The 13,911-nt window shown below is 35.3% G+C and overlaps 2 protein-coding genes across 2 annotated transcripts in view; one reads left to right on the top strand and one right to left on the bottom strand.

The window, feature by feature from the left end:
- The window catches only part of LOC138703293 (pupal cuticle protein-like), a 31,614-nt gene extending 25,900 nt beyond the window's left edge, over positions 1 to 5,714 (top strand). Inside the window, exon 2 of the mRNA XM_069831066.1 lies at positions 3,460 to 5,714. Coding sequence (XP_069687167.1) covers positions 3,460 to 4,173 — 714 coding nt within the window. The 3' untranslated portion in view covers positions 4,174 to 5,714. The remainder of the gene's footprint in view (positions 1 to 3,459) is intronic.
- Positions 5,715 to 8,534: 2,820 nt separating this feature from the next.
- LOC138703289 (uncharacterized) overlaps positions 8,535 to 13,911 on the bottom strand; it is a 29,070-nt gene continuing 23,693 nt past the window's right edge. Inside the window, exons 8-9 of the mRNA XM_069831053.1 lie at positions 11,827 to 11,958; positions 8,535 to 9,015 (exon numbers count right to left, since the gene is read on the bottom strand). Of these exons, the coding sequence (XP_069687154.1) occupies positions 8,926 to 9,015; positions 11,827 to 11,958 (222 nt within the window). The 3' untranslated portion in view covers positions 8,535 to 8,925. The remainder of the gene's footprint in view (positions 9,016 to 11,826; positions 11,959 to 13,911) is intronic.

The following is a 13,911-nucleotide window of genomic DNA, read 5'->3' as shown; positions in this document are numbered from 1 at the left end:
TATTGTCGCCACCAATGTCCATCAAACAGCTGCCCATTTATAGTTTAATACGTCAGGTGACTGATTCTTATAAAAGGGATCGGTTTTGATCTGGTAAGATTCTGAGTGATTTTTACTGGAAAAAATTAATACGAGACCTATTTTCTCCAACTACTTTAGCTTGCTCTCTTATTCTCAGTTCCTATTGTCACAATTTATTCAATTTTTACTCATGTCACGCTATATGTATTTTGAATACATAACTTCATTTATAAATCGACTTGTTAATGAAACTATCTTGATACGCAGGTTTATCACGAAAAGGCACAGCCAAAGCCAAAGCAATTTGGCGACGGTCTCCTCACCATGCAAACAATGATTTGATATCTAGGTGATTCTATGAGATTTGTAGTGGTAAAAGCGAATACAATAAAGGATTTCTCAATGAAGTTAGGCTTCCTCTGTAATTATCATTTCACTATTTCTTAATTATTGTTTTGCAATAGGTTTTCTACGGACACTATGATTTCCTTTGCCATTCTCATCATGATTGCTACATCAACAGTATAGGATACTTTTCTACTAGTACTTCAATTTCCCTTGCCATTCCCATTTCTCAATTACACTACTGTCGGGACGTATTATCTTTGAACAATTCGATTTTCGATACAATTCTCATTTCACCATTCCTCCATTATCGGTGTGGGATGTATTGTCTTCAAACAATTTGATTTCCATTACAATTCTCATTTCACCATTGCTCCATTATTGGTGTGGGACGTATTGTCTTCAAACAATTCGATTTCCAATACAATGCTCATTTCACCATTGCTCCATTACCGGTATGCGACGTATTGTCTTGGAACAATTCGATTTTCCATACAATTCTCATTTCACTATTGCTCCATTACTGGCGTGAGACACTGTTTTGGAACAATTCGATTTTCCATAGAATTCTCATTTCACCATTGCTCCATAAGCGGTGTCGTACTTATTATCTTCTAACAGTTCGATTTTCTTCAATTTTCATTTCACCATTGCTCCATTATCTATATGGGACGAATTTTCTTGGAACAATAATTCGATTTTCCATAGAATTCTCATTTCACTATTGCTCCATTACGGGCGTGAGGCGTATTGTTTTGGAACAATTCGATTTTCCATAGAATTCTCATTTCACTATTGCTCCATTACCGGCGTGAGACGTATTGTTTTGGAACAATTCGATTTTCCATAGAATTCTCATTTCACTATTGCTCCATTACCGGCGTGAGACGTATTGTTTTGGAACAATTAGATTTTCCATAGAATTCTCATTTCACTATTGCTCCATTACCGGCGTGAGACGTATTGTTTTGGAATAATTCAATTTTTCATAGAATTCTCATTTCACCATTGCTCATAATCGGAGTGGGACTTATTATCCTCGAACAGTTCGATTTCCTTTCAATTTTTATTTCACCATTGCTCCAGTATGGATACGGGACGAATTTTCTTGGAACAATAATTCGATTTTTTATACAATTCTCATTTCACCATTGCTCCATTATTGGTGTGGGACGTATTGTCTTGGAACAATTCGATTTTCCATAGAATTCTCATTTCACCATTGCTCCCCAATCGGCGTGGGACTTATAATCTTCGAATAGTTCGATTTTTCTTCAATTTTCATTTCACCATTGCTCCAGTATCGATATGGGACGGCTTTTCTTGGAACAATAATTCGATTTTTCATACAATTCTCATTTCACCATTGTTTTGTTATCGGTGTGGGACGTGTTGTCTTCAAACAATTCGATTTCCATTACAATTCTCATATCACCATTGCTCCATTATCGGTGTCGGACGTATTATCTTGGAACAATTCGATTTTCCATAGAATTCTCATTTCACATTGCTCCATAATCAGTGTGGGACTTATTATATCGAACAATTCGATTTTCCTTCAATTTTTATTTCACCATTGCTCCAGTATCGATACGGAACGAATTTTCTTGGAACAATAATTCGATTTTTCATACAATTCTCATTTCACCATTGCTTCATTATCGGTGTAGGACGCATTGTCTTCACCATTGCTCCATTATCAGTATGAGACGTATTGTCTTGGAACAATTCGATTTTCCATAGAAATCTCATTTCACCATTGCTCCATAATCTGTGTAGGACTTATTATCTTCGAACAGTTCGATATTCCTTCAATTTACATTTTACCACTGCTCCAGCATCGATATGGGACGAATTTTCTTGGAACAATAATTTGATTATTCATACAATTTTCATTTCACCATTGCTTCATTATCGGTGTCGGACATATTGTCTTGGAACAACTTGATTTTCCATAGAATTCTCATTTCACTATTGCTCCATTACCGGCGTGAGACGTATTCTTTTGGAACAATCCGATTTTCCATAGAATTCCCATTTCACCATTGCTCCATAATCAGTGTAGGACTTATTATCTTCGAAGTTAGATTTTCTTTCAATTTTCATTTCACCATTGCTCCAGTATCGATATGGTACGAAGTTTTTGGAACAATAATTCGATTTTTCATACAATTCTTATTTCACCATTGCTTCATTATAGATGTGGGACGTATTGTCTTCAAACAATTCGAATTCCCTTACAATTCTTATTTCATCATTGCTCCATTACTGGTATGGGACGTATTGTCTTGGAAGATTTTGATATTTCATACAATTCTTATTTCACCTTTGCTGCATTATCGGTGTGGGACGTATTGTCTTCAAACAATTCGAATTCCCTTACAATTCTTATTTCATCATTGCTCCATTACTGGTATGGGACGTATTGTCTTGGAAGATTTTGATATTTCATACAATTCTTATTTCACCTTTGCTGCATTATCGGTGTGGGACGTATTGTCTTCAAACAATTCGATTTCCCTTACAATTCTTATTTCATCATTGCTCCATTACTGGTATGGGACGTATTGTCTTGGAAGATTTTGATATTTCATACAATTCTTATTTCACCTTTGCTGCATTATCGGTGTGGGACGTATTGTCTTCAAACAATTCGATTTCCCTTACAATTCTTATTTCATCATTGCTCCATTACTGGTATGGGACGTATTGTCTTGGAAGAATTTGATATTTCATACAATTCTTATTTCACCATTGCTTCATTATCGGTGTGGGACGTATTGTCTTCAAATAATTCGATTTCCCTTACAATTCTTATTTCATCATTGCTCCATTACTGGTATGGGACGTATTGTCTTGGAAGAATTCGATATTTCATACAATTCTCATTTAACTATTATTTCATCATCACTTTGGAAAAAAACATATACAAATTCTTCGGTTTATTCTGCCACATTTATTTCCTTATCGATATACCGTCACCTTATTATCTGTTAATAGTTTGTGATTTTGAAAATAAGTTAAATGCAGAATGTCCTCTACTTTATTGTAGTCAATAAAGAGTGATGTCACACTATTATTTGTGTTTCACAGAGGTTTGCAGCAGTATCAGCCCTGCTCCTAGCTTTCACGGTGGCGGCGACCGCACAGCACCAACAATCCTACGAACCTCAGCCGTACGCCCAGCCTCAGCGCCCTCTCCCCGCCATCATCATGCACAAGCAGGCTCTTTCTCAAGACGGTGCATTCAACTACGCCTTCGCTGCCGACAACGGCCTGCAGCAGGGCGAATCCATCAGCCCAGATGGCACAAGAAGGGGCTCCTACTCCTACGTCGACCCTAACGGCAAGAAGATCAGCGTCAAGTACACAGCTGGCAAAGACGGCTTCAGGATCTTGGAAGGCGACCACCTTCCCAGGGCCCCCGCCCCTGTAGCTGCTGCCCCAGCACCCGTGCACTCAGCTGCACCTCAGAATGGCTTCATCCCCAGGGCATCGCCTTATGTAGCCGGCTCACCATATACGAGCAGCTACCAGTCAGCAAACACCAATGCCATTTACAGAGGTCAAGCAAGCCCCTACTACAAGGTTCAGGATGATTATGAGAAGGGTGCCGGCAGCCAGCAGGCTTACAAGAGTGTGTACCAGTCGACGGCACCTGCTACCTTCCCAGGGGGTGAGCAGAGGCGCCCTCGCCCCATCATCGCCCAGCCTTCTGCCCAGTACAGCAACGGCCAGCCAGACGCTGAGGGCAGGCAAGAACCCCACAGCTTTGGCAGCGGATACGCTTTCGAATTTGCAGGATAGATTGCACCAACCTTGTCATATACTCGTAAAAGCGTCTGGTAATACAGAGGCAAGGATATACCGATACGGGTGTCCAAGAGTTGAATTCCTTCATTCACGTCGTTATACTGTCATGAATTTAAGATGTTATACACAGAGTATTACAAAAGTCATAATGCTACTTCTAACACTTGCAGCTGAAGTTCTAAAAGGCGTGAACACAAAACTGTATTCATTGAATTTTAGTTAGATAATATTCTTCTCCTACCACATATGAGTATGGTTGAAGTTGTTTTTCGCTCCTTGTTAGAGTTTCCACTTCCTGTTTTTCAGCGACGTAAGTTTATCCTTCCATCATACCGATATTTCTCCAATTTTAATAAAAATTCAGATATACCGGTACCGGTATTCATGTTCTTTCGCAACAAACTATATAAAACATTTTTAATGTTCATAATATTTAAAATCAGAACATTTTCGCTCACAAATTTCATCACAGTTTCTCATTATTCACAAAAATGTGCATTAATATTAACGAAGTTACGTGGACAACACAAAAAATTATATCTATATCCTTGATATATTACAGGGTAGAAGAGTGGCAGATAATTATTCTATCTACAGCTTCGATTTAAATGTATTTCCATATATTGATTTGCCTGAATTTTTATGTAGTATGAAAATAATAGTTTCTGAAGTTCCTACACACTTGACAGCAAGATCTCAGTTTTATAATTATTTTATTGTAACACATTTTGCTACAATTTTTGGCTTCAAATAGAAATCCTCAAAATCATCTACAAAAGAAGTAGGCTATAGGTAATCACATGAATAATGTCACTAACATTAGTTGTTACATAAAATATGTTAATAGCTCATACTTTTGCATTATTTCAAAGTAGACCTATTTCGCATTTTAAAAAAAAATAAAAAAAATGTGTTTTAACATTGTAGTACATGAAGTAATATAAAGTATGTTTCTGTACTGTAGACCATGTAGTAAAAATGACGCAAATATCTGACAGGTATATAACGTTACTTTACTTTTTAAAAAATGCTTATTAATTGGAAAGTAAACATTTCTCATTACAGTTTAATAATTTTCCTTTACTTCAAATTTGTCATAAAATTATATTCATGACAAGTCAGACATTTTTGTTTGAAATATAAATTTCAGTAATAATAGCAATTAAATTAGTCGAAACTCCTGATACAATATGAAGAGAATATTTGAAATAAAAAAATAGAGATTTCAATTATATTCACAATATTTTAAATTCTCATGGAATATTGCTAAAAAAAATTTAGAACATTACAATCACAATCCAATAATTAATTGTAATTGTGACTTAATATGGCTAAAGCTACACACTTTTACAAAAACATATACATTGTCCAAACATACACACTAAAATGCAAATTTTTCCCAGTTTCTTCCTTCTTCATTACAGAACTTTAGCATTACAACATATAAGCCAGACGTTTATAACAAACTTCATCCTCGTTATAATTGTATAATTTATAAGTTGTTTTCAAAATAAAATATATTATTCTTACTATAATTTAATTATTTTAATTCTAACATACCCCTTGATTCTTTAAATATCCATATTTCCTAGACGAAAGAAGATAATCTGCATTTTAATTGTAATATTTGCTGGTGAAAGAACTGGCACGAATCTTCCTTAATTCCTTATTTGTATATATCCATATTTCCTACATAAACAGGAGAAGCCTTGGATTTTAAGTAGACTAGTACTTGTGAAATAATTGGCACGACTCATAATTATGTCTTATAAAGTGAGAATCGAAATATTTCAAATTGAAACAAGTAAAAATTATATTTTATTATAGATGCAATCAGAAATACGATGAAAACAGCTAGACACATCAAAGAGCAATTTTAGATGACAAATGTTGGCAGAAACAAATTCGCAGAAAATGAATTTCACAGCAAACTCCTCAAATCCACCAACAATTCCACAATTTAAATATAATTACAGAAAAAAAGATTATAGCATAGCGATACCAATATCTAAGAAAATAGATAAATTTTATTGTAGGCTACAGGAACAGTTTTATTAAATACATGTTGCAAAATTTATAGAAAATTCCTAATTGAAAGATGAACATTCTTTACAAAAGGTCTTCTTCATGAATCAATCAATCTTCTTAATGTATCCAGCTGTTTGCTGACAACATAAAGTCTACTATAGTCCACTGTAGTCTATTCAGTTTTTGTTTTTCATGAGAAATGAGTGGAATTTTGATCGGTGTTCACTATAGATGCCAGAGTTGGGGTGTAGTCAATATATATACTGCAGGACTGTTTCTTCTGCAACTGGTACTATGATTTTAATTTACTTCTTCTCTGGTTTATGGATGGACCGTATAGAAGAATGTGTTCCAGATCTTCATCATGATTATTACACCACAGACAAGTAGGATTATCAGAAAGGTGAAATCAGTGTATGTACAATTGTGTGACAATGTTACCTGTTCTCGCTCTTGTTAAAAATGTTTGAACATGTCTGGGAAAGTTTTTGTACATTTGATCTCTTTTGTACGGACTGTAAATTTTTTCCTTTGTCAGAAGAGAGCCAATCGTTGATCCATAAGTTTATAAAATGAGACTTTATTGAAGCAAAGGCACTGGATAGAGATATCACTTGAAGAGGTCTTGGCTGCAAATATGTTGCCTGTTTTGCAATATTATCGACTTTCTCGTTTCCAGGTGTACCACAATGACTAGTTATCAATTGAAATGTTATTTCCTTTTGGAGTTTTTTTAGTTTATTTAGTTGTTTCTGAATTGGAATAATTCTATGTGCGTATAGGTTTGGTACATATTTGATTATATTAAATATAGCCCCCTTGGAGACGGTAAGTATGCAAATAGATTTTTCAGAAATTTGAGTAACACACTGAAGAGCAGCAACAATAGCTAGCAATTCAGTGTCAAAACTGGAGGAGGATGAACATGGTATGAAGTATCTTTCTTGATATTTTGGAATATAATACCCTGCTCCTGATATCCCATTATTATGATTTAGATATCCATCTGTATAAATTTCAAGATGATTCTTATATGTGCTGCAGAGTAGTTCCATGGCATCTAACTTAAGAATGTAGGGAGGAGTGATTTCCTGGAATTTGTATGCTATGTTCTGGAATCACTTATTTCCATGGAGGAATTTCGTTAAAAATTTGAGTTTTTAGCAATGAGTGTGTCTGTGATATAGACTGATATTTCTTCTTTGTTTATTTTATAGAAATTACACAGGATATTATCTAACAGTTTTAAGAATATCTGAGATCTGGATGAGGCTTTTAATTTTAAGTGTATTTTTAGATCCTTTTGTAATACATAGTGTCTGATTGGTTGAATATTACATTCAATTTCTAGGGCAACAGTTGATTTGGTTTTTGGAACTCCTAGGCAGAATCTTAAGGCTGAGTTTTGAAGAACAGAAATTTTTTGTAGAGGAGTTGCTGATGCTCCTCCCCATATTTCACATCCATAGGTCAATTTTGATCGTATATAAACATTATAAAACAGACACACTGTCGTGATATCTGAACTGTATTTCAACTTTATCACGTTGGACTTGACATTTAGTAATACGATGGATTCTTAATGTTTTACAAATATGACATCAATAGTAAAAATTTAGGGCAGTTTTAAATAATCTCGCTCCCATTATGGCAGCATTTAATGATTAACAAATTTTAATTAATCATTGTCCATTGACAATTGAATGCAATGTTATCACACATAGGCAAGTCATTCTTAAAATATAATTAAGGATATGATGGCAACAACCCACTCTTAAGTTTATCTTCGAATTCGAAATTATATAACACACATTTTCTTATGCACAATATTGTTAATATTTTATATTTGATATTGTTACGTATTGCCTGATGTTGTCCCAGGAGGGCGAAAACGTTGGCATCTCTAAATAAATGTAGAGCAAATGTTATAAAATATAATTTGTTTTTTTATGTTTATTGTATGGTAAGTCATAAAGATTGATATTTTAAAACTTGATACAAATGCTTATGAAGTTAAATTTTACAGCAAATTTTATTGTAATATATAGGTTTAAACATTTCATTCAGGGCAGTACCTGTGTTAACAGTTGTATCGTGTTTTTCAAGTTAAAATTTTACAACAATGATTATCGTAATGTAGGCTTAAACATTGCATTAAAAACGGCACCTATGAAACAACAACATTTTATGTTAAAATTTTACGTCAAAGATTATTGCAATATAGAGTTAAACATGTTAATAGTAGTGCTTCTGATACAGTAACATTTTAAGTTAAAATTTTGCATCAAAGATTGTTGTAATTGGCTTAAACATTTCATTAAGAGTAGTGCCTATGAAACAGTAACATTTTAAGTTAAAGGTTTACAGCAAAGGCTATGTTTATTATTTTGTAATACACAACACAGCCCCAACTTTGATGCGGGAGTAGTCTGTTTACATCGTACATCACCACGCGCCACTACCCTTCGTCAACTCATTTGGTTCATTGCACAACTCTGTACTCACTCGACTTCAAAGAGTAGTGGCTAAGATCCCGGTCTCTACTTATGAAAGATACTACATTTATTACTTCTGTTTATGTACTAAGTATGAACAAATTCGCACATCGTAACACAAATACGAGTATATTTATTTATTGCAAATATTTTTAAAATGTTACAATTTAAACACAGTACAAAATTAACCGCAAACATTCGTCTATAAAAGAATATACTGGATTCATGATACAACTAATAACTCTCTGTTCCTGTATCGCCTTTCATCTTTGTAGTACATGTACAGAAGTAGTGCTACAACAGAAGACGAACACTGAAATCGAACAAATTACAGAAAATGATAAATAATAGATACTTTTAAATAAATTCAAGTAATACACTAGCGATATTACAGTGCAAAACATTATGTACCTACCACCAAACACAGCAATATTGATAATTTTAAAGTTTAACAGGGTTGCTGAATGTTTATTTTAAGTAACAGTATTTCTGCAGTATATATATATATATATATATATATATATATATATATATATATATATATATATTGCATTTTATCGTGCATTCTTTACGCAACTCCTAAACTGCAAGGAACTTTCAGAAGTCGTGACGTGGTAACAGGACGATAATAAAATAAAGTATGAGAAATAGGGCGTTGTACTACAAGTCGGAAGGTCACGGATTCGATTCTCGTGTATTTTTCCCATTGGTCTAATCCAATGCTGGACATCGGCAGCGAATCCAGACTCTAAACGGGGACGCTTAATATTCATCCGTCATGGCATCAACGCTGCGCGGTGTTCAGCGGAGAAGAAAGGGGGTTGATGAGAAGTCATATGGCTCCCCGTAAGAGAGCAGAATTCGCTCTTGGTGCCCAGCCCTGGTCTAATCCTTACAGCCGTGTTATGGTTCTGGGGTTCAATTAGCCTCAAACAGGAAGGAGTATCAGGGTGTTTTCTTGAAGCAAACGCGGCCAGCCCGTAGAACTGACATTCCTACTGCTACTCAATGCCGATTTTTTATGAGATGGGATTCTTAACTTCCTGCCACCCTAAGAGCCTTTCGAGGCTTGTAGTGTTAGAGCTTTGTTTTATAGTTAAATGACATGGAAAACAAAAATATCCAATCAAAATCATGCATCGCTTTAGCTCATACGATTTTACCGATTTCGAAATTCAGTTTTCTTTCATTTTACATGAATAAATGTCTAATAAATGTTAAGAAGTAATGTGATATGACGTTTTCATTTTCATATTTCTTTGCTATGAAGAAACATAAATTTAGTAATGTGATATCTTACAAAACAGGACCGAAAACGTTTCAAATGCTAGGTCCTATTTTTAAGAGAATTACGATGTTGTTATAAGTTTTAAGGAGATAGTGATTTTGTATTCGGTGGAGGTCCCGAAGAAATTCTTGTTCGACCTTTCTTCTATATCATTGGGATCGAACAATTTTATTGTTGTTCTTCCAAACATGTAGTCGATATTTCTTCATCATATTTTTTTATTATGTAATAAGTAACACGTAACAAAATACTTACACACTTCAAAATCTCGAAATAGGTTTTTGCAGGACGATGATATTTTCTCTCTCTTCGAACGAGATTTATTGCTTAGTTGTTCAAAGATTACATGGATAAACTAAACTGATTTGCATAATTCTCGCTCTGGCTCCTGGATATTGTCCATCTATGTAGGTTTACCGCAATTTTACAGATGGTTCTTATCTAATGCTGCTTCTGTTTCTTTCCGAAACATAAACTTATTCCTATGCAGACAGTTCAATAGGTGTTCCTCTAAACCAGAGCTGGGCACAGAGAGCAAATTCTACTCTCTCACGGGGAGTCATATGACTACTCTTCAATCCCTTTCTTTCCCGCTTAACACCGCGCAGCGTTGATGCCGTGACGGATGAATACTAAATGTCCCCGTTCAGAGTTTGTATTCGCTTCCGGTGCCCAGCCCTGTTCTAGACAATCATGGCCCTTCTTCATTTGGAGTAGGGTAGCTATTGCTTTTGTTGACACGGTCAGGCTTGTAAATTATCTTCTCATTAATATATTATTTATGAAAAAGACATTTGAATTCACCTCGTTCACTAAATTACAAAGGTGACAAAAATTATAACATCATCGACGTAATGAAAAGTATAATGAACATAGGTATCCAGAGAACGGTGGATGGAAATGTTCCAATATGAATCCATGAAAAGATTACAAAAATCGAACACATGTTGGCGTTTATTGTAAGGAGTTTTCAGATGAAGCCTAGACCTGAACAAATAGTATAATTACTATGTGAAAACAAAAACAGCTTCCTCCTCCTCTTCTTCTTCGTCTTCCTCAAATATTGGTTTGTAGATCCTTCAGGCTCCTAATTCTGAACTTTCCATCGCTTTCTGATTGTCCCAAACTTCTTTTACCTTGTAGTTGAGACTGCAAAACGTACTTTGAAATTATGATTTTCACCAATTCTCTTGACGCTTTAACTGGTCAACAGATTTAAACGTTTTCAAACAAGCTTTTTATTCTTAGGCTACGTCTTATGGTTTTTTTTCTTGCCATTTCAGTTATGCTTCACAGAATCTCGTCTCAGCTTCTTGCATTCTAATTAGAACATTCTTTCAAGATATATTTCATTCAAGATATAAATAAAACTTTAATTCCCATGAATTCAAAATTAACAATATATCGCAATATCACGATACAAAGAAATAAGAAAATAATACAATTGAAAGAAATATTAACACTAAAGAATAAACGAATTGTATTACGAAAATCATATACATAAATGGGAATAAGGAAAAATTTAATAAATAAATCTGCTGGAATAAAAAGAGCACTATAATAGAATTAAGAGTACCAACAAAGAACTACGCAAATAAATTAATACATCGCATACTGAGAAACTAAAAACAGAAGAGCATAAAACCAAATCACATTCTCCGGTCACAAATAAAATAAGTATAATTTAATTATAGATTCCATAAGGATACGGAAATATGTGATAAATGATTTTGTAAACAAAAAATATGTGTATATTATATACCGGTACTACTTAGACAAACACTTCAAATGTTTTAAAGTCTAGAAGAGAACATGTGATCTACTGTTAATATTTACCGCTATAATTGCACCTCCTATGCAGGTCCAATTATATATAACACCTGCGTAGCTTAAAACAATAGTGACTGGCTTCCTGCATCCCATTGTGTAGACATTATATGGCGTTGGATGTCGAGTGCATTCGGTTACCTGACAACATAAAGTTTTGGATAAGTTGTCTAATTCAATTATTTAAAACGGTGACTGTTTATTCCGTCACTTGGTGTTTTCACTGGTTTGGTATGCTTTCCCGCTAGATGACGCTTTCCATATTGCTTCGTATGCATACCCGCTAGGTGGCGGGTTAGGTATATTCAATGGAGGCACCACCGCAATGCACTTTTCTGTCTGAAAGCGTGGCTGTAGACGCCATGTTGGAGAGGGTATTGCTCTCTCTCTCTCTAACTAATGTGTTTCAATGAGTCTTTCGTGAGGTTCATGTTGCATATGCGTAGTAAGCAATAAAAATACAGTTATTGTATACAATAGCATTCACTGTTGAGAGTCCTCGCTGACTAAGAGCAGAGGTGGAGACCAGGGGCGGATGCAGGGGGGGGGGGAGATTAAGGGGATATATCCCCTCCCGAAATTTTGAGAAAAATACGAAACAAGAAACAAAATAATATTAATTTTAATTTGTGAATGTACATAGGAATTAGAGAGTTTTCGCGTAAATTCTCTTTGCTAAAATGTTAAATTCCAAGAACTGCAGGAAGATAAACACAGCGTTCTTATTTCAAGACAGAGAGTCATGAAGAGTATTTTAGGCTTTTAATTTTCCTTCTCTTAGGCTATTTCATTAGTCAGCTCAAGGACAGGTTTTTAAATCATAAGGGAATCCTAAAGTCCATACAAACTTTGCTGCCTAAAAACATAGTGCGAGCATCAGATGAAGATTTAGAAACTGCTGTTGAGGCTATAGTAAATCAGTGGCCCAGTGATGTTGATGCATCACCAGAGTCTTTCTTCAATGAATTAAAGATGTGGAGAAGAAATTTCCTTGATCAGAAAAATCTTCACCTAATACCTACTGATTTTATATCATCTTTGAACAGGTGCAATGAAATTATTTTTCCCTGCACTCGCAAGGCGCTGAAACTTTTCTGCACGTTGTCTGTAACTACAGCAACACCAGAATGATCGTTCTCAACATTGTGGTATTTGAAGACTTACTTGAGGAGCACAATGGGAGCAGACAGATTAAATGGACTGCCCTTGATGTATATATATAAAAATGTAGAAGTAAAAGCTCATGAAGTACTGGATGAAATGTCTAAGAAGCCTCGTCGCCTTCTTCTGTAAATGCCATTGTGTCATTGTTTTTGCATTGCAGTCATTGTAAATGTTAAAATAAAAAAAATTATGGTTTATTTAACAAAGCTCGCAATTGCCGAGGTTATATCAGCGTCGCCGGTGTGCCGGAATTTTTTCCCTCAGGACTTCTTTTACATGCCAGTAAATCGACTGATATGAGGCCTGTCGCATTTAAACACACTTAAGTCTACACCTGTGGAGTAACGGTTAGCACGTCTAGCCGCGAAACCAGGTGGCCCGGGTTCGATTCCCGGTCAGGGCAAGTTACCTGGTTAAGGTTTTTTCCGGGGTTTTCCCTCAACCCAATATGAGCAAATGCTGGGTAACTTTCGGTGTTGGACCCCAGACTCATTTCACCGGCATTATCACCGTCATCTCATTCAGACGCTAAATAACCTAAGCTGTTGATAAAGCGTCGTAAAATAACCTACTAAAATAAAAATAAACACACTTAAATGTCATCGAGCTGGGTTGGGATAGAATCCGCAACTTCGAGCACAGAAGGCTATACCGACTACGCTACTCAGGGCAACTTGTAAACGTTTGTGACTCGGAAACAAATTGTGAGTATATAAACTTATTTCTCATTACTCCATTTTTACTATCTCCTCAAATCCCTCCCCGAAAAAAAATCCTGCGTCCGCCCCTGGTGGAGACATCCCTAACTGAATTCTACCTAGAGCAGGTGTTTAAAATGCTGTCCATGCATCTGAACACAACGTTGTGGTCTTCTTCTCTGTAGTGAGCTGCGAATCCTCTCGGACAGTTTCGGAATACTCCTTATTTGCT

Source organism: Periplaneta americana, chromosome 1 (assembly GCF_040183065.1).
Source record: "Periplaneta americana isolate PAMFEO1 chromosome 1, P.americana_PAMFEO1_priV1, whole genome shotgun sequence".
NCBI classification, from domain to species: domain Eukaryota; kingdom Metazoa; phylum Arthropoda; class Insecta; order Blattodea; family Blattidae; genus Periplaneta; species Periplaneta americana.
The sequence above is the reverse complement of the archived record's forward strand: the minus strand, read 5'-3'. Positions and strand labels throughout refer to the sequence as shown.